Source organism: Lethenteron reissneri, chromosome 15, assembly GCF_015708825.2.
Source record: "Lethenteron reissneri isolate LAM-NWPU_2019-01 chromosome 15, ASM1570882v1, whole genome shotgun sequence".
Classification (NCBI taxonomy): domain Eukaryota; kingdom Metazoa; phylum Chordata; class Hyperoartia; order Petromyzontiformes; family Petromyzontidae; genus Lethenteron; species Lethenteron reissneri.
In genome coordinates, this window is record NC_083793.1 from 10,974,723 (window position 1) to 10,996,967 (window position 22,245).

The 22,245-nt window shown below is 46.9% G+C and overlaps 1 protein-coding gene across 3 annotated transcripts in view; it reads left to right on the top strand.

The window, feature by feature from the left end:
* Positions 1-22,245, top strand: part of LOC133342709 (cilia- and flagella-associated protein 100-like) — a 44,288-nt gene that overhangs the window by 4,195 nt on the left and 17,848 nt on the right. For all 3 annotated transcript variants that reach the window (XM_061552042.1, XM_061552041.1, XM_061552043.1), the window contains exon 3: positions 1,419-1,638. In XM_061552042.1, the coding sequence (XP_061408026.1) occupies positions 1,419-1,638 (220 nt within the window). The remainder of the gene's footprint in view (positions 1-1,418; positions 1,639-22,245) is intronic.

Below are 22,245 nucleotides of genomic sequence, written 5' to 3' on the forward strand. Positions count from 1 at the left end.
TTGCAGTTAAGTGCACCGGTACTGTATGTACTACAGCTTTTCAATATACTCTACTGTATTACCCACCAAGAGGTGGAGTATAACTTGCTTACGTGTTTAAAATACAGTCCATTATGGTTACTTAGTTTTGCATGGTTTACATAGTCATAGATTGTTGGGGCAGTTTCACAAATTAGGAAGCACAATCAATGTTTTCAAAATCGCCCTGAAAATACATGCGGGGTGTCATTGTGAAGGCGATTGAAGTTTGAGAAAATGTATTTATACAGCGAGTCAGTGTTTTAACATGTGTTGTACACACATCTGAATGCACCATCACCACCATCCCAGCATGCATTAAATATTCAGTTCATTGGAGTGTGTCTGACACCGCGATATTTTACGAGCATTTCTCCCTCATCAACAACGGGAGACACTTTATTTCTACGTTAATCAAAGTCACAATTGCTGACGTACCAACACCCAAAGTAAAAAAAAGACAATGCGTGATCACACGAACGATTACCCAAATCTGTACAGGGTCTGAATTGTTCCGTTCGAAAATCATGGAACTGCCCATTCAACGGTTTGTTATCCGTCATCAGAAACAGAGCTCACGTGAACGCCACGGCCATCGGCACCCTCATCGGCCATCACGGTCACATGTAATCAAGCCACTGCTAGATGAAGGTCTCCCACATGCTGTGGTTAGGCTCATTCAATGACTCGTCATGCCTCACGCATTCTCTTTGCTCCTGTTTCGTCCTGCGCCATCTGCCCGTGACTCTATCGATAGTCACCGGACATCTCGCCTCGCGATACATTCTACCCCGCGTCTTTAACCCTGTGCACGTCTCTATTCTTAGACCTGTCCTTAAATCTCCCCCTAACTCTAAACCTGTTTAGTTTTGTTTCCAAATTTCAACTTTTCCATAACCTTAACCGCGTGCCTAAAGCTAACCCTTCCTCTAACCATAACTGTGAATAACCAGAATCATGTATTACTGCATGATAGACTCCTGGTGCCGTTTTGGTCAAAGGGGTTGTTGGTCAGCATGGATTTGTGGAGCTGGAGGGTGGTGGGGTGTTTGGTAAATCTAACCTATCTCTAAACCTGTCTCTAACCTTGTTTTTAACCCGGACCCTCTCTGTAATTCGAACCCTGTCTCTAACCATAACTTTGTCTCTGTCCCTAACTCTATCTCTAAACCGAACTCCGCTCCTAACCCAATCTCTCACCCTAACTCTGCCCCTAACCCTGTCTCTAGCCCTAAACCTTGTCCCCAATTCTATCTCTAAACCTAACCCTGCCCCGAACCCTATCTCTAAAAACCTCAACCTGCCCATAAGCCTCTCCATAAATCTAACCCTGCCCCTTAACCCCCGTCTCTAAACACAACCCTGCTCCGATCTCGGCTGCGTGAACTCATGGCGTGCAGGAACGCGAGAACGCCCGCGGGCTTCGCGTGCAGGACAAGAGCACATTCGCGAGCCGCGTGCGTGCAAACCAAGCCCGGAGCCGGCACGGGGACCCCCTTCACGACGCGGGGGAGGAGGAGGAGGAGGGGGACGATGCTGAGCAGGGGTCCAAGCTGCAGAAGAGGTCCGGAGCTTCCAGCCTTGGCAAGGACCCCGCGTGGACCCTGGCGCTCACGAGGGGTGCGTGACGATCCGTGAATATGTTTTATGCCCGTGAAATGATTCATTCCACCTTTCTCCAATTGTATGAATCGTCACAATTGATGGATCGCCACTGGTTTTTAGGTTTTTTGTAGACGGTATAAACTTTTTGGCGAATGGTATCGCCTCTAGTGGTAGTAGTTGTGATGTGAACGCACTATGTACTCTACCTCTGTATGTATGAATGTAGCCAACCGTGCTTATTGGAAGTGCGGGGGAAGGACAACAAACCAAACACAAAAAGCATTTCTAAAGAAATTAATTTTAATCGAGATTAACAAAATATTGCTTTCCACTTATGATAGCCATAGCTGGGAAGTTATTGCATAACTTTGGATGATAGAAAAGTTATGCGCCTGGACTTGTTCTCGATTTTTTCATCTCAGAGCTATATAGTCCAGTGGGCCTTACCTGGTAAAAAAATATAATAAACTAGTTCTACCTTGCTCTCTCTCATCCTCCCTTGGTCACCCTGTCAAGGAAATTCCCTTCTCTGTAAATAGTTTTGAATGCCTGACCACTTTTTCATATTTCCCTCATTCTTTAGGCATTACTCGTTATTGAATATCATTCTTTTGTTACATTTTTGGGCTGCCTGTTTGACGTGCGTGTCAATGTAAGGTCATTCTTACCTCGCCATTGTCATGTTGAGCCCCCTTTATTTTTTTCTCTTCTGTGTCAAATGTTGTATACTAACCCTTCTTCCAAAATTGAGATTAATAATATTTAATGATATTTTTATATATTATCTTTTTACTTGTTTTTTTAATGAATGAAACACACCAAAGCGCAGCAAACTGCAAAACACCAGGTGTTGATAAGTAATGAACTGGAGGAGGGCTAGGATGGCAGAATTTGCAACCTTGCTTCAAGGAAAGATAAGGCCTGATGAACGGGCACATGTCACCCGTGCAGGCGGCAGAGACAGTGGGAGTGTCAGCCAGACATAGTTAAGGCAAAAAGCCCAACCATCCTGCATGGTTTTAAAGTAACGTCAAAATTCGAAATTCAACAACAGAGTAGGCTAAAGTATCGATCCTCGCGCTCGCTCAAATTGGAGACCAGGCTGCGAGCTACATCAATGAACCATTGCCCATTTGCTAATCCAATACTGAATGTTAATATTACTGAAGTCAAAACGAATTCTATGACCTCAGCACATGGGCAAATAATAGGGCAGTGTCGACTCAAAGGCAATGGAAGAAAGCAGAGGCGCCTTTGTCTAAATCACAACCACAGAAAGCCAGGAATCATCACTGATTGTGTGTTTAGGGATTCCGAGCTAGTTGGAACACGTGCACAGGGGAGGGAGCTGATTTAAACAACCCTGCACGTCTGAACGTGAGGGGGCCTTTGACCTGAAATTAAGAATAACACTCCCAGAGCAGAAGGTTGGATGGCCACAGTGAGACGAGAATAAGAGTGGTGTATATCTCTCAAGGAGGCAGACCCAGCTGAACAACAAGGCTGCGGGGGTCACCAGAAGTTCGCGTTCGCCTAGTTAAGACAAAAAGCTCAATTATTCTGTATTGCTATTAAAGTAACGTTAAAGTCGGAATTTAACAACAGGGTAGGCTAAAGTTATTGATATTCACACCCACTCCAATTAAACCAGGCCACAGGTTACGCCTACTGAACCATCACCATCATTAAGTCAATATGAAATGTTATTTCCATACTTTAATACTTTCTATACAACTCGACCCGAAGCATATGACAATCAGAACCTTCCTAAGTCAGAATTGAATCGCACCCAGACAGGAGCGAATAGTCGATATAAGGTTGAAGAGGGAAGGAAATTAAGAGCACGGCGAACTGCAAACGTAAGCAAAAAGCCGGGAACGACACCAGCCCAGCAACAGCGAGTCGGGCTTCGACAGGCCATAAAAGTAGAAATAATAACTCCCGGGGTCAGGGGACACAAGAAGAAGCAGGCAGACAAAAACCAGAACTGACTCCAAGGTTCAACCGCCCTCACATACAAGGAGTGACGGAAATTAATGAGGCCTTGAGTTAACGGCGTCAGCTGGACAGCAACAACCACGGCGAGCAGAGATAGGGTGGGGCAAAGACTGCGGGGCTATGGAATGCAACTTCGCGTCAGTAAAGCCCTGACAAACAAGTTAAGTTAAAGACATCACAATACATAATATCGTACATAACATCAATGTTAACGCTATTCACCGTAAACTATATTCCGCTTATATAACCATGCAGACACCAAGGAATACGAATTCCTAGGATCAAGAAACTTACCCCTTAACCTAAGATATCGGAAATAAATTAATAGTAATAAGCATATGCATGAAAAGACAAAAGTAAAACTTATGGAAAAGCCAGGATAACGGGATGAATCACCACCAGGTCGAATATAAATACATAATAAAAAAAAAACGATGTTAAACCCAAGGTCGGAGAGAAAGGGAGATCCCGGCCGTCTTTGTATCCCCGCAGCGCGGGATAGGAGTGTGTATACGCTCGGGGAAACACCTCCACTTGAGTCAAGCACCACGATGGGAAACGACAGACCTTGGGTTACATACAGAATCATAACTGTGAAATAGTAAGGGACAAATGTTAACTTAAAACTTTTTAACCATTTCTTTGTGCGCCGGGTCGGAGAGAGTGTTGCCCCTCCCTCCAGGTTGTGCAACACGAACAAAGACGCCTATGAGACGATTTGTAACGTCTGTGTTTTGGGTTCATGAAGAAGGCCAGACAAGAGATAATATTGCACCCAGACAGAGATACGACTTCGAGGCAATTTGTAACATCTGATTGTTTGCTCGTGGGTTTTATGGAGGGAGTGTGACAACGGAATATACCGTGAGTGATGCACACAAGGACATACGGACGTACGGACACACACATGGACACACCTGCCTACGGACAGATCCTGACACAGCAAAAATCGAAAGAAGCCCCGCCTTGTGGGCGGGATCCAGGGGGATTTTTCGGCATAAAGGAAAGGTTCCTGAGCATTGGAAACTAGTGCGACCAGCGGGTCGGCTCACGTGGGGAGTGCGACCAGCGGGTCGACTCAGGAGCGAGTGCGACCAGCGGGTCGACTCAGGAGCGAGTGCGACCAGCGGGTCGACTCAGGAGCGAGGGCGACCAGCGGGTCGACCCAGGAGCGAGCTCGACCGGGAGGGTCGGCTCAGGAGCGAGCTGCGACCAGCGGGTCGGCTCGACTCATCTTCAGCTCGTCTGGGACTCAGCCGAGTTCGATCGGCTTACCAAAGCCGGCTCTCGGGGCTCGACTCAAGCGGCTCCCCATCTCCTCTGCAGGCGGGCAAGACCCGCTTGACAGCTCAACTCGGCCTGCGTGGGTCAACCTCTGCCGAGTCGGAGGTCTCTGCTGCCGCCGGAGTGGTGAGGGTCGCGGTTTGGCGACGAGGCTCCGTGCACACCCTGGTCGACGACAACACTGCACGCTGCGAGCGAGTTGTGGGCGCCACCTACCGACCGGGTTCCGAACTGCGACAGCGTATCAACGGGCATCCGAACCAGTTCACCACGGTGACAGGGGAGCGACTGATACGTATGACGCGCACCGCCCCCTCACCACACGACCACCAGGCGTCTGTTTGACATAAAGAATCGACTCCGAACACTGACTATTCAAGACAACTCTTACCACTCAAACACACTCGAACCCATAAGCCATCTGTGGCTGGGAAGGCATCACAACGAGACCGAGTGATGGCCATCCGTCGTTTATAAAAGTATTCGTAATTTTTATCTTTAATATTTAGTGGGCTGTACTCCTAATCGCATAAATTCCCAACAGATCCATCAATACGAACTGATTCTTGGCACCTCCTTCCGCCGAGCCACGCTCACGTGGGGAGTGGTGGCCCACCGGATCCTTATCAGGTGATCTGGTCCCCAATTAGTAAACTTGGTATAAGATAACGATCTTCGGAAAAGGAGCACCGTCGCAGGCCCTTACTCCGAGCCGTTCTGTTGTCAGATAACCTGCCGATGTATCTGTTGAGATTGGTGCCTTTAAGAATAATAACTGTTTTTGATTGTGTTTTTTTTATCGCCGTATAATCTTTCAAGTATCAGTCATAATCGCCGCACGTACTCGCATCCTCTACAGAATATTCAACTGTCCCGTGACCCAAGGTGCTAACAACGTGATAAGGGTTGCGTATGATCAATAAGGAGTGCGGTACTGCGTGAACAATATTGAGTATAATCATTCATTAACGTTAAGGTTTTCTTAGCATAGTATTTGCATATTTTAACGACTCTCTCTCTCACTAACAACCATCACGTTATGCGGGATCCATGTGCCGTTGTCAAGGTGAAATCAGACAATCGTTGATGATACTGTATTGATGCCGTGTTGACGTTCCGGGATTGAGAGTTCGCATACTATATCATAGTTAAGGTTGAATTAGTAATAAATTGATCAATACAGAAGTGGTTGTGTGATTCTTTCCTGAAATCTATGCATAAGATCTGCTTCTGCGTTGAGATCTGAACTTGGTGACCTTAATAAACACACTAATACATACTCAGTAAATGTTAAAGCGATAACGGGTTGAACCGGGGACCTAAAATATAACCACGAATACACACTCTGGGAATGTTAAAGCGAGAATGAGACGAACCTAGACAACGATGCCGAGTTAATCTAAGTTAATCTTGCATACTTACACCACACCTGCATAACTGCATACGATTAATTGCCTTATTCCGATCGATAACCCACCCTCATCACCGAGGCGAGGTCTGGTTATCATAACGACTTGCATTATCATAATTACACCCACTCGCATAATTAATACGATTACCTCTCGAATTGGCATAATTAAAATGTGCATAATTACATAAATTAACATATTTCCGGATAATTACACATTTGGCCAAATTTCATTTAATTATTATTATTTTCACTGAATATTCATAACCCACATATACAACATAATAATTTCACCCACGCACGCATACAACATAACAAATTTTGATAACCAACATATACAACATAATGGGTGGCGTCGTCCGGGATCTCTCGCAGACGGTTTATGCATGAATTCAGGAACGAATCACTGTTGTGTTAATCAAAGTGTTGTGAACTAACGTTGCCTTGTGATTGTAAACGGGGGTATACAAACAAAACGCGCTCTGAAGGGAAATACCAGAGTAGCAGAGTATAACAAAGACAGCTGGGCTGAGATTATTTGCTCGAGTTGAACTGACACATCCTGTGATACAATTGTTTATATGTGCTCTGAAGGGGAATTCTAGAGTAACTCACGACGCACATGAGATGTTAGAATTAAGATACACTCTTAAGTCTATTAACCACACTACATAATAGAGATGGCACAGGATCCACAACATTCTGAGTTTGACACACCAACGCATAACACTGATACAGAGTGGACCTCTGAGGAGGAGATGGAATCTATGGAAAAACAATATCGGGAATTTGTGTTAAAACGTACTGGACGGACTGCTAGCCAGCAGACGGAGCAGAGAGATATATGGGAGGGGAGCCATACAGAAGATGTTAAGGCCCATAGAAGGAAACTACTTAAGGACGTGATGAAATGTGGCAAAGCCAAACGTGACGTAAAAATTGCAGAAATAGCGAGGGTAGACTCGTATCTCCTCGCACAGACAGACAGAGAAAGATTATGGAATGAGGAAAAATTTGAAAGGGAGAGACAAGAGAAACTGTCCTTAATGGTGCAGGTAGAGCGTCTGCACGCCCTCGTGAGAGAGAAAGAATCCGCACTAAATGCACCAGTGAAACACCCAGACGTTGATATACAGAACACATACGGGAGTAACAATTTACCACACTCCGAGCCACGTGGACGTAGCCCAGGGCCAGATCTCACAATGAGTATGGCTACTATGCAAAGCAATTTTGATAAAGTAACACCCTCGCAAATCGAGGAGAGAGAAGAGGAAATAATAATACAAACGGGAAAACATGAGGCCGACCACCCCAACGTTAGAGAGAGACAAATAATTAACCCTAAGTCATCAGGATACACTGTAATGATAGAGCGGAAAAGGGCGGAGCTGGTGCAAGACGGGAAACATGACATAAACAGCACACCAGGCAGACGCACGCTACGCAAGTATGGCCGACATGATGCAGATGACAAAGACAGCTCACCAGAGAAACGCACCTCGCACAAACACGACCAACACGACACGGGTAACAGGAGCTCACCAGAGAGACGCACATCACACAAGCATGAGCCATGGGATAAGCAGAAATCACCGAGCCAAGTTGACCCACGTAACAGGTGCAAAAGGCACTACAAAAGTTATGTTAAGCAGAGCCACCGTGATGGTGACGGCTCATCTGACACTGACTCCTCTGACGATGACCAACACGACATGGGTAACAGAGAGAGCTCACCAGAGGGACGCATGACATGTAAAAATCACCCACGCAAAACCACCCGCACCACAGATGACAGAGACAGGAATCCCGATAACCATGAAGCACGAGACAAACATAAATACAACACCTCACCTAGCAGGCACCACACACGTAGTAGGCAGCATGAAGGTCAAGGACAAAAACACTCACCACATAGACACCGCTCAAGGAGATCACGCACACCAACCCACAAGCACGAATCACAAGACCCACATAAGGAAAACAAGAGACACAAGCAACGGGACAGATACGAATCCTCGGACAGAGGGAGATCACGACACAGACACGGGACACATGACAACAGTGATAGTGGAGACAAGGGTAGCTCAAGGGAGCACTCCTCAGGAACCGACACCACTGATGACGAACAACCCACTTTTAACAGTAAGACACTAAAACTAATGGACAAAGCACTCGTGAGAATTCCCTATTTCGATCCACATAACAAGAACAGGGATATACACACTCACATAGCTACAGTAGAACAGGAGGCTAAGATCCGGGGTCTGGGTAAATCAGCAGAAAAGGCATGTTTATTATCAAGGAGCCTCCATGAACCCGCCAGACCATGGGTAGCCTCCCTGCCAAATAGGGTGAAGAGTGACTTTAAACAATTGAGCCGAGCAGTAGTTAAGAGATTTGGGGAATACTCCACACTATCCGAAGGATTGAACGCGGCAAAGTTGATGACCCAGCGTGTAGACGAAGACCCACGAGATTATCTCCTACGCCTTAAGAAAGCATATTACGCAGGGGACGTGGACAATGCCCAGGGAGATAAGACAGTCTTAAAAGTGATGTTCTTCCAATCATTGAGACCTGAAATAGTGAGAATAGTAGGAATGATGTTGGACCCCGAGACTGCCTCCCTACGCCAGATTGAAAGCAAGGCCCACACGGCCTGGGTGAATGGACGGAAAACCACTGGCATAGCCAAAACCCACATCGTCACCAGAGATAAAGAATGCCTCGATCTGGAGGGAAGCGAATCTCCAAGGAATAATATTAGCGCCACACGGGGTGGACATGAATTCCCCCAGGAGAGGGCGCCTAACCCAATAGAATCAACACCCGTCCACAACACGCTGAATAACGTTCCACGTGGGGGGAGGAACGAGGCCAGAGGAACCTGGCACCCACAGCCGCCACCACCATGGAATGCAGAAGAGGGCGGAGGCTGGAATTATGGAGGAGGAAGAGCGAGTGACGGGCCATACCTACCCCGCGGAGGCCGACGCCCACCAAACCAGTTACCATATCGTCCCCCACTGCCGCCTCCACTAGCAATAGAGCATAGACCACCGTTAGCTAACAGGAATCGATATGCTCACCACATTAGGATGGAAAAAGAGTTCCTAGGGAGTATGAAGACTCCCATGCAAGTAGCGAAGGGAAGAATACCAACTATACCCACACAGGAGGAGGACACACCCAGCGCAAAGGTAGCCCAAGTGAACGTAGGGAAGACAAGAAGCCTCGAAGCAATCACCGAAGTGGTACCAGAGGGAAAAGGGTACCATCTGGGGGAATTGATTCCCGTAGGACCAGTCGGACGAGTCCACGTGGAAGTAATACTGCAAGACACCCTGACCAGCCAGGGCCTTTGTGATACTGGAGCAGAAATATCCATGATATCCAGAGAATTATTTGACGAACTCCAGACTGCCCTCCAGAGGAAGAATGAAACACTACAAATGATGCCAAGTAAACTTACCTACTCAGGATGTGAAGGGACCCACATGCGACCATTGGGCAAAGTTATGACGAAGTTGACGTTCAACAAAATCAACATGAACCATCCCCTATATGTCGTACGGAACCCCGGAAAAGAGCTGATCATTGGGATAGAACTACTGAATCGCCTGAAACCCATTATGAACCTTGAATCCCGACAAATTTGGGCACAGTCAATGCCGGAGCAACAAAGGGACTCAGAAGATGAAGACGTTATGAGAGACTCCACGGGAATCCAAGTGATAACACAAGAGCTCGACGACCTATCAACGACAATCAGGAACGAAGACGAGCTCCCAGCAGGAATTCGAATCACTCAGCTAATGACTAACAGACTGAGAGAAGACCGAAAGGAAGCCGACTTAGAGTCAGTATCACCAAATGACCGTCCCCTCATGGAGTATATACCGCCCCCTGGAGGCCAAACCGACGAACTGCAAACTGATGAAGGAGAACACAAGGGCAAGAGCGTATTACCCTCGGATGAAGCCAAGGCAACTCAACCGATAGTAACGCAAAAGGAACTTTCAACCGAGCCGCCCGAAACCACGAAGGCCTTGGACCCAGACCCAGGACAAGGAGTCTCCATAATAGAAGAACAAATCGAACAACAAATTGAAGCAGCAGACGCCCTCGAGAACGACACTCAACGAAATGAGCTTCGTCAACTGCTCCACAAATACCACTTCCTGTTCTCAGAAGACCCCTATGATTGCGGCAAAACCGGCCTACACGTGGTATCTATTCCCACACTGGAAGGAGCGCCAGCGGTATATGTGAAACAATACAAGATTCCACTGGCTGCCTACGAATCAATCCAAGAAACCTTGGAGAACCTACTCAAGAAGAATATAATTCGAGAATGCAACTCAACCTACAACTCACCGATTTGGCCTGTATTGAAACCCACAGGCAAGTGGCGACTCACCATCGACTATAGGCAACTCAACAAAACGGTTCCCCTATCTCGATGGCCAATGGCAGAAATCGACCAGAATCTCAACCAAATAAAAGGCGCAAAAATTCTCACCACCATGGATCTATCAAATGGCTTCTGGACCATGCCCGTGAAAGAAGCGGATCAATACAAGTTGGCATTTGCATTCAATGGAATACAGTATACTTGGAACCGATGTCCATTTGGATACTCAAATTCACCTGCGGACTTTAACATATTCCTACACAAGGCAATGGACGACGCAAAAGAGCGAGGTACCATCGTCTATGTCGACGATATACTGGTCAAGGACTCCTCATGGGAAGAACACCTCGAGAGCCTCCAGCATACCCTCGAGCAGTTAAAGGAAGCAGGCGCAAAGATTTCAATACAAAAAGGACAGTGGGCACGCAAAAGGGTGGACTACCTCGGGCTCCAGGTCGGCACTGAGGGAATGTTACCCCAAACCAAAAGACTTGAAGCCCTCCTCGCACTCAAATCGCCCACCACAGTCACGACCCTTCGGAGCTTCTTAGGGATTTGCAACTACCTTCGACAGTTCGTGGACGACTACGCAGGAATCGTTCGACCCTTAGTCAAACTACTGCAAAAAGACGAACCATGGGAGTGGGGACAGGAACAGGAAGCCGCAGAAAAAGAATTAAAACGACAGATCACAGAGGCATCCTGCCTAGCATACCCAGAGAAAGGGAAAGAATACTACCTGGAGACCGCATACTCAGATCATAGTATCAGCTCGGTACTGTACCAGAGACAGGAAGCAGAGAAACGAGTTATTGCCTATGCCAGCAAAGCCCTCCGGGGAGTGGAGATGAAGTTCTCCGAGTGTGAGAAGGCGATATTTGGAAACATCTGGGCCATACAACATTTTCGGAACTTGTTGAACGGAGAGAAGATCATCCTGGAAACGAATCATGAATCCTTGGCATACCTCAACAGTAAGAAGATTCGAGAGGGCCGCGTAACCAGCAGCCGAATAGCCAGCTGGGCACTGACACTCCAAGGCCTACCAATCACAGTGAAATACGCAAAAAACAAGAAAAGTCCAATGGCCCAAGGTCTTGCCGATTTACATGATTGTACCTTTGACAGCATAGAAACAGAGGACGAAAAGATACCTCCGGAGGACAACAGGTACCTGCCCTTCAGGAAGGAGACATGTGCCGACCTACCAGTGGTATACATCGATGGATGCTCCAAGATGAAGGAGAACAAGCTTCACGCGGGGTCAGGAGTCATTTGGGAAACTGGCCCACTCACAGGGATTCAAGAGGGATTTCAGCTGGGACCAAAGTCAAACCAGTATGCAGAGTTGGTCGGGGTACACATCGCTGTCCAAATGGCATCCGATAACCAAATACGAACCATGGAAGTTCCGATTCCAAGCCACGTCGCACTGGTCACAATACCAAGAGGAACATTCGTACGCATAGGGGACAAGGTATTATATAACCTAGACAAAAGCCTACACCAAGCGGAGGTAGAAATAGTAGACACATTCCGAGGCCACAAGTTTGAGATAAGCAGCACTCTGTCCAACTTGTTGAACAGTAAAGAATTCCATATGGTGAAATTATCCCTCAGCGAATCAGAGATTAACATAACAGATCTTACTTGGGCGACCGAAGAGGCTGGATATCAGCGAAATCAACAGATGGGGATGGGAATCACAGGGGCAACAGGGATGATCATACTAGTCCTGGCTATTCTAACCTTAACATACCATGTGGCCAAAATGAATGCCGAACTTAAAAGACTAATCGCAGGCACAAGCCACCTACCATTCAAGCCCAGGAACAGGGATAGAGCCAAGGCCTGATGATGCCACCCAAGAATAACCGTAGAAATTATCTTTTTAACGATATCTCCTATAACACGTAGTCAATAGAATAATTATTCCCTCCCTTATCGTTTTACCTTCCTTTAGAATTTTTTTTTCTTCCTTTTTCTTTTATCCTCTCTCTTGTCACATATAACCATGTTAAGTTGTGACACGTACGCACGCGTTGTAAGGAATAGCAGCAAAACTTGAGGACAATCGATGGTTCATGATGGAAGAAGGGTATACATATTTTTTTTTAAAAATAACCCGTGGCCATTTGACCACTGGTCATTTTTAAAAGGGCGGAATGTTGTATACTAACCCTTCTTCCAAAATTGAGATTAATAATATTTGATGATATTTTTATATATTCTCTTTTTACTTGTTTTTTTAATGAATGAAACACACCAAAGCGCAGCAAACTGCAAAACACCAGGTGTTGTTAAGTAATGAACTGGAGGAGGGCTAGGATGGCAGAATTTGCAACCTTGCTTCAAGGAAAGATAAGGCCTGATGAACGGGCACATGTCACCCGTGCAGGCGGCAGAGACAGTGGGAGTGTCAGCCAGACATAGTTAAGGCAAAAAGCCCAACCATCCTGCATGGTTTTAAAGTAACGTCAAAATTCGAAATTCAACAACAGAGTAGGCTAAAGTATCGATCCTCGCGCTCGCTCAAATTGGAGACCAGGCTGCGAGCTACATCAATGAACCATTGCCCATTTGCTAATCCAATACTGAATGTTAATATTACTGAAGTCAAAACGAATTCTATGACCTCAGCACATGGGCAAATAATAGGGCAGTGTCGACTCAAAGGCAATGGAAGAAAGCAGAGGCGCCTTTGTCTAAATCACAACCACAGAAAGCCAGGAATCATCACTGATTGTGTGTTTAGGGATTCCGAGCTAGTTGGAACACGTGCACAGGGGAGGGAGCTGATTTAAACAACCCTGCACGTCTGAACGTGAGGGGGCCTTTGACCTGAAATTAAGAATAACACTCCCAGAGCAGAAGGTTGGATGGCCACAGTGAGACGAGAATAAGAGTGGTGTATATCTCTCAAGGAGGCAGACCCAGCTGAACAACAAGGCTGCGGGGGTCACCAGAAGTTCGCGTTCGCCTAGTTAAGACAAAAAGCTCAATTATTCTGTATTGCTATTAAAGTAACGTTAAAGTCGGAATTTAACAACAGGGTAGGCTAAAGTTATTGATATTCACACCCACTCCAATTAAACCAGGCCACAGGTTACGCCTACTGAACCATCACCATCATTAAGTCAATATGAAATGTTATTTCCATACTTTAATACTTTCTATACAACTCGACCCGAAGCATATGACAATCAGAACCTTCCTAAGTCAGAATTGAATCGCACCCAGACAGGAGCGAATAGTCGATATAAGGTTGAAGAGGGAGGGAAGGAAATTAAGAGCACGGCGAACTGCAAACGTAAGCAAAAAGCCGGGAACGACACCAGCCCAGCAACAGCGAGTCGGGCTTCGACAGGCCATAAAAGTAGAAATAATAACTCCCGGGGTCAGGGGACACAAGAAGAAGCAGGCAGACAAAAACCAGAACTGACTCCAAGGTTCAACCGCCCTCACATACAAGGAGTGACGGAAATTAATGAGGCCTTGAGTTAACGGCGTCAGCTGGACAGCAACAACCACGGCGAGCAGAGATAAGGTGGGGCAAAGACTGCGGGGCTATGGAATGCAACTTCGCGTCAGTAAAGCCCTGACAAACAAGTTAAGTTAAAGACATCACAATACATAATATCGTACATAACATCAATGTTAACGCTATTCACCGTAAACTATATTCCGCTTATATAACCATGCAGACACCAAGGAATACGAATTCCTAGGATCAAGAAACTTACCCCTTAACCTAAGATATCGGAAATAAATTAATAGTAATAAGCATATGCATGAAAAGACAAAAGTAAAACTTATGGAAAAGCCAGGATAACGGGATGAATCACCACCAGGTCGAATATAAATACATAATAAAAAAAAAACGATGTTAAACCCAGGGTCGGAGAGAAAGGGAGATCCCGGCCGTCTTTGTATCCCCGCAGCGCGGGATAGGAGTGTGTATACGCTCGGGGAAACACCTCCACTTGAGTCAAGCACCACGATGGGAAACGACAGACCTTGGGTTACATACAGAATCATAACTGTGAAATAGTAAGGGACAAATGTTAACTTAAAACTTTTTAACCATTTCTTTGTGCGCCGGGTCGGAGAGAGTGTTGCCCCTCCCTCCAGGTTGTGCAACACGAACAAAGACGCCTATGAGACGATTTGTAACGTCTGTGTTTTGGGTTCATGAAGAAGGCCAGACAAGAGATAATATTGCACCCAGACAGAGAGACGACTTCGAGGCAATTTGTAACATCTGATTGTTTGCTCGTGGGTTTTATGGAGGGAGTGTGACAACGGAATATACCGTGAGTGATGCACACAAGGACATACGGACGTACGGACACACACATGGACACACCTGCCTACGGACAGATCCTGACACAGCAAAAATCGAAAGAAGCCCCGCCTTGTGGGCGGGATCCAGGGGGATTTTTCGGCATAAAGGAAAGGTTCCTGAGCATTGGAAACTAGTGCGACCAGCGGGTCGGCTCACGTGGGGAGTGCGACCAGCGGGTCGACTCAGGAGCGAGTGCGACCAGCGGGTCGACTCAGGAGCGAGTGCGACCAGCGGGTCGACTCAGGAGCGAGGGCGACCAGCGGGTCGACCCAGGAGCGAGCTCGACCGGGAGGGTCGGCTCAGGAGCGAGCTGCGACCAGCGGGTCGGCTCGACTCATCTTCAGCTCGTCTGGGACTCAGCCGAGTTCGATCGGCTTACCAAAGCCGGCTCTCGGGGCTCGACTCAAGCGGCTCCCCATCTCCTCTGCAGGCGGGCAAGACCCGCTTGACAGCTCAACTCGGCCTGCGTGGGTCAACGTTTGCCGAGTCGGAGGTCTCTGCTGCCGCCGGAGTGGTGAGGGTCGCGGTTTGGCGACGAGGCTCCGTGCACACCCTGGTCGACGACAACACTGCACGCTGCGAGCGAGTTGTGGGCGCCACCTACCGACCGGGTTCCGAACTGCGACAGCGTATCAACGGGCATCCGAACCAGTTCACCACGGTGACAGGGGAGCGACTGATACGTATGACGCGCACCGCCCCCTCACCACACGACCACCAGGCGTCTGTTTGACATAAAGAATCGACTCCGAACACTGACTATTCAAGACAACTCTTACCACTCAAACACACTCGAACCCATAAGCCATCTGTGGCTGGGAAGGCATCACAACGAGACCGAGTGATGGCCATCCGTCGTTTATAAAAGTATTCGTAATTTTTATCTTTAATATTTAGTGGGCTGTACTCTTAATCGCATAAATTCCCAACAGATCCATCAATACGAACTGATTCTTGGCACCTCCTTCCGCCGAGCCACGCTCACGTGGGGAGTGGTGGCCCACCGGATCCTTATCAGGTGATCTGGTCCCCAATTAGTAAACTTGGTATAAGATAACGATCTTCGGAAAAGGAGCACCGTCGCAGGCCCTTACTCCGAGCCGTTCTGTTGTCAGATAACCTGCCGATGTATCTGTTGAGATTGGTGCCTTTAAGAATAATAACTGTTTTTGATTGTGTTTTTTTTATCGCCGTATAATCTTTCAAGTATCAGTCATAATCGCCGCACGTACTCGCATCCTCTACAGAATATTCAACTGTCCCGTGACCCAAGGTGCTAACAACGTGATAAGGGTTGCGTATGATCAATAAGGAGTGCGGTACTGCGTGAACAATATTGAGTATAATCATTCATTAACGTTAAGGTTTTCTTAGCATAGTATTTGCATATTTTAACGACTCTCTCTCTCACTAACAACCATCACGTTATGCGGGATCCATGTGCCGTTGTCAAGGTGAAATCAGACAATCGTTGATGATACTGTATTGATGCCGTGTTGACGTTCCGGGATTGAGAGTTCGCATACTATATCATAGTTAAGGTTGAATTAGTAATAAATTGATCAATACAGAAGTGGTTGTGTGATTCTTTCCTGAAATCTATGCATAAGATCTGCTTCTGCGTTGAGATCTGAACTTGGTGACCTTAATAAACACACTAATACATACTCAGTAAATGTTAAAGCGATAACGGGTTGAACCGGGGACCTAAAATATAACCACGAATACACACTCTGGGAATGTTAAAGCGAGAATGAGACGAACCTAGACAACGATGCCGAGTTAATCTAAGTTAATCTTGCATACTTACACCACACCTGCATAACTGCATACGATTAATTGCCTTATTCCGATCGATAACCCACCCTCATCACCGAGGCGAGGTCTGGTTATCATAACGACTTGCATTATCATAATTACACCCACTCGCATAATTAATACGATTACCTCTCGAATTGGCATAATTAAAATGTGCATAATTACATAAATTAACATATTTCCGGATAATTACACATTTGGCCAAATTTCATTTAATTATTATTATTTTCACTGAATATTCATAACCCACATATACAACATAATAATTTCACCCACGCACGCATACAACATAACAAATTTTGATAACCAACATATACAACATAATGGGTGGCGTCGTCCGGGATCTCTCGCAGACGGTTTATGCATGAATTCAGGAACGAATCACTGTTGTGTTAATCAAAGTGTTGTGAACTAACGTTGCCTTGTGATTGTAAACGGGGGTATACAAACAAAACGCGCTCTGAAGGGAAATACCAGAGTAGCAGAGTATAACAAAGACAGCTGGGCTGAGATTATTTGCTCGAGTTGAACTGACACATCCTGTGATACAATTGTTTATATGTGCTCTGAAGGGGAATTCTAGAGTAACTCACGACGCACATGAGATGTTAGAATTAAGATACACTCTTAAGTCTATTAACCACACTACATAATAGAGATGGCACAGGATCCACAACATTCTGAGTTTGACACACCAACGCATAACACTGATACAGAGTGGACCTCTGAGGAGGAGATGGAATCTATGGAAAAACAATATCGGGAATTTGTGTTAAAACGTACTGGACGGACTGCTAGCCAGCAGACGGAGCAGAGAGATATATGGGAGGGGAGCCATACAGAAGATGTTAAGGCCCATAGAAGGAAACTACTTAAGGACGTGATGAAATGTGGCAAAGCCAAACGTGACGTAAAAATTGCAGAAATAGCGAGGGTAGACTCGTATCTCCTCGCACAGACAGACAGAGAAAGATTATGGAATGAGGAAAAATTTGAAAGGGAGAGACAAGAGAAACTGTCCTTAATGGTGCAGGTAGAGCGTCTGCACGCCCTCGTGAGAGAGAAAGAATCCGCACTAAATGCACCAGTGAAACACCCAGACGTTGATATACAGAACACATACGGGAGTAACAATTTACCACACTCCGAGCCACGTGGACGTAGCCCAGGGCCAGATCTCACAATGAGTATGGCTACTATGCAAAGCAATTTTGATAAAGTAACACCCTCGCAAATCGAGGAGAGAGAAGAGGAAATAATAATACAAACGGGAAAACATGAGGCCGACCACCCCAACGTTAGAGAGAGACAAATAATTAACCCTAAGTCATCAGGATACACTGTAATGATAGAGCGGAAAAGGGCGGAGCTGGTGCAAGACGGGAAACATGACATAAACAGCACACCAGGCAGACGCACGCTACGCAAGTATGGCCGACATGATGCAGATGACAAAGACAGCTCACCAGAGAAACGCACCTCGCACAAACACGACCAACACGACACGGGTAACAGGAGCTCACCAGAGAGACGCACATCACACAAGCATGAGCCATGGGATAAGCAGAAATCACCGAGCCAAGTTGACCCACGTAACAGGTGCAAAAGGCACTACAAAAGTTATGTTAAGCAGAGCCACCGTGATGGTGACGGCTCATCTGACACTGACTCCTCTGACGATGACCAACACGACATGGGTAACAGAGAGAGCTCACCAGAGGGACGCATGACATGTAAAAATCACCCACGCAAAACCACCCGCACCACAGATGACAGAGACAGGAATCCCGATAACCATGAAGCACGAGACAAACATAAATACAACACCTCACCTAGCAGGCACCACACACGTAGTAGGCAGCATGAAGGTCAAGGACAAAAACACTCACCACATAGACACCGCTCAAGGAGATCACGCACACCAACCCACAAGCACGAATCACAAGACCCACATAAGGAAAACAAGAGACACAAGCAACGGGACAGATACGAATCCTCGGACAGAGGGAGATCACGACACAGACACGGGACACATGACAACAGTGATAGTGGAGACAAGGGTAGCTCAAGGGAGCACTCCTCAGGAACCGACACCACTGATGACGAACAACCCACTTTTAACAGTAAGACACTAAAACTAATGGACAAAGCACTCGTGAGAATTCCCTATTTCGATCCACATAACAAGAACAGGGATATACACACTCACATAGCTACAGTAGAACAGGAGGCTAAGATCCGGGGTCTGGGTAAATCAGCAGAAAAGGCATGTTTATTATCAAGGAGCCTCCATGAACCCGCCAGACCATGGGTAGCCTCCCTGCCAAATAGGGTGAAGAGTGACTTTAAACAATTGAGCCGAGCAGTAGTTAAGAGATTTGGGGAATACTCCACACTATCCGAAGGATTGAACGCGGCAAAGTTGATGACCCAGCGTGTAGACGAAGACCCACGAGATTATCTCCTACGCCTTAAGAAAGCATATTACGCAGGGGACGTGGACAATGCCCAGGGAGATAAGACAGTCTTAAAAGTGATGTTCTTCCAATCATTGAGACCTGAAATAGTGAGAATAGTAGGAATGATGTTGGACCCCGAGACTGCCTCCCTACGCCAGATTGAAAGCAAGGCCCACACGGCCTGGGTGAATGGACGGAAAACCACTGGCATAGCCAAAACCCACATCGTCACCAGAGATAAAGAATGCCTCGATCTGGAGGGAAGCGAATCTCCAAGGAATAATATTAGCGCCACACGGGGTGGACATGAATTCCCCCAGGAGAGGGCGCCTAACCCAATAGAATCAACACCCGTCCACAACACGCTGAATAACGTTCCACGTGGGGGGAGGAACGAGGCCAGAGGAACCTGGCACCCACAGCCGCCACCACCATGGAATGCAGAAGAGGGCGGAGGCTGGAATTATGGAGGAGGAAGAGCGAGTGACGGGCCATACCTACCCCGCGGAGGCCGACGCCCACCAAACCAGTTACCATATCGTCCCCCACTGCCGCCTCCACTAGCAATAGAGCATAGACCACCGTTAGCTAACAGGAATCGATATGCTCACCACATTAGGATGGAAAAAGAGTTCCTAGGGAGTATGAAGACTCCCATGCAAGTAGCGAAGGGAAGAATACCAACTATACCCACACAGGAGGAGGACACACCCAGCGCAAAGGTAGCCCAAGTGAACGTAGGGAAGACAAGAAGCCTCGAAGCAATCACCGAAGTGGTACCAGAGGGAAAAGGGTACCATCTGGGGGAATTGATTCCCGTAGGACCAGTCGGACGAGTCCACGTGGAAGTAATACTGCAAGACACCCTGACCAGCCAGGGCCTTTGTGATACTGGAGCAGAAATATCCATGATATCCAGAGAATTATTTGACGAACTCCAGACTGCCCTCCAGAGGAAGAATGAAACACTACAAATGATGCCAAGTAAACTTACCTACTCAGGATGTGAAGGGACCCACATGCGACCATTGGGCAAAGTTATGACGAAGTTGACGTTCAACAAAATCAACATGAACCATCCCCTATATGTCGTACGGAACCCCGGAAAAGAGCTGATCATTGGGATAGAACTACTGAATCGCCTGAAACCCATTATGAACCTTGAATCCCGACAAATTTGGGCACAGTCAATGCCGGAGCAACAAAGGGACTCAGAAGATGAAGACGTTATGAGAGACTCCACGGGAATCCAAGTGATAACACAAGAGCTCGACGACCTATCAACGACAATCAGGAACGAAGACGAGCTCCCAGCAGGAATTCGAATCACTCAGCTAATGACTAACAGACTGAGAGAAGACCGAAAGGAAGCCGACTTAGAGTCAGTATCACCAAATGACCGTCCCCTCATGGAGTATATACCGCCCCCTGGAGGCCAAACCGACGAACTGCAAACTGATGAAGGAGAACACAAGGGCAAGAGCGTATTACCCTCGGATGAAGCCAAGGCAACTCAACCGATAGTAACGCAAAAGGAACTTTCAACCGAGCCGCCCGAAACCACGAAGGCCTTGGACCCAGACCCAGGACAAGGAGTCTCCATAATAGAAGAACAAATCGAACAACAAATTGAAGCAGCAGACGCCCTCGAGAACGACACTCAACGAAATGAGCTTCGTCAACTGCTCCACAAATACCACTTCCTGTTCTCAGAAGACCCCTATGATTGCGGCAAAACCGGCCTACACGTGGTATCTATTCCCACACTGGAAGGAGCGCCAGCGGTATATGTGAAACAATACAAGATTCCACTGGCTGCCTACGAATCAATCCAAGAAACCTTGGAGAACCTACTCAAGAAGAATATAATTCGAGAATGCAACTCAACCTACAACTCACCGATTTGGCCTGTATTGAAACCCACAGGCAAGTGGCGACTCACCATCGACTATAGGCAACTCAACAAAACGGTTCCCCTATCTCGATGGCCAATGGCAGAAATCGACCAGAATCTCAACCAAATAAAAGGCGCAAAAATTCTCACCACCATGGATCTATCAAATGGCTTCTGGACCATGCCCGTGAAAGAAGCGGATCAATACAAGTTGGCATTTGCATTCAATGGAATACAGTATACTTGGAACCGATGTCCATTTGGATACTCAAATTCACCTGCGGACTTTAACATATTCCTACACAAGGCAATGGACGACGCAAAAGAGCGAGGTACCATCGTCTATGTCGACGATATACTGGTCAAGGACTCCTCATGGGAAGAACACCTCGAGAGCCTCCAGCATACCCTCGAGCAGTTAAAGGAAGCAGGCGCAAAGATTTCAATACAAAAAGGACAGTGGGCACGCAAAAGGGTGGACTACCTCGGGCTCCAGGTCGGCACTGAGGGAATGTTACCCCAAACCAAAAGACTTGAAGCCCTCCTCGCACTCAAATCGCCCACCACAGTCACGACCCTTCGGAGCTTCTTAGGGATTTGCAACTACCTTCGACAGTTCGTGGACGACTACGCAGGAATCGTTCGACCCTTAGTCAAACTACTGCAAAAAGACGAACCATGGGAGTGGGGACAGGAACAGGAAGCCGCAGAAAAAGAATTAAAACGACAGATCACAGAGGCATCCTGCCTAGCATACCCAGAGAAAGGGAAAGAATACTACCTGGAGACCGCATACTCAGATCATAGTATCAGCTCGGTACTGTACCAGAGACAGGAAGCAGAGAAACGAGTTATTGCCTATGCCAGCAAAGCCCTCCGGGGAGTGGAGATGAAGTTCTCCGAGTGTGAGAAGGCGATATTTGGAAACATCTGGGCCATACAACATTTTCGGAACTTGTTGAACGGAGAGAAGATCATCCTGGAAACGAATCATGAATC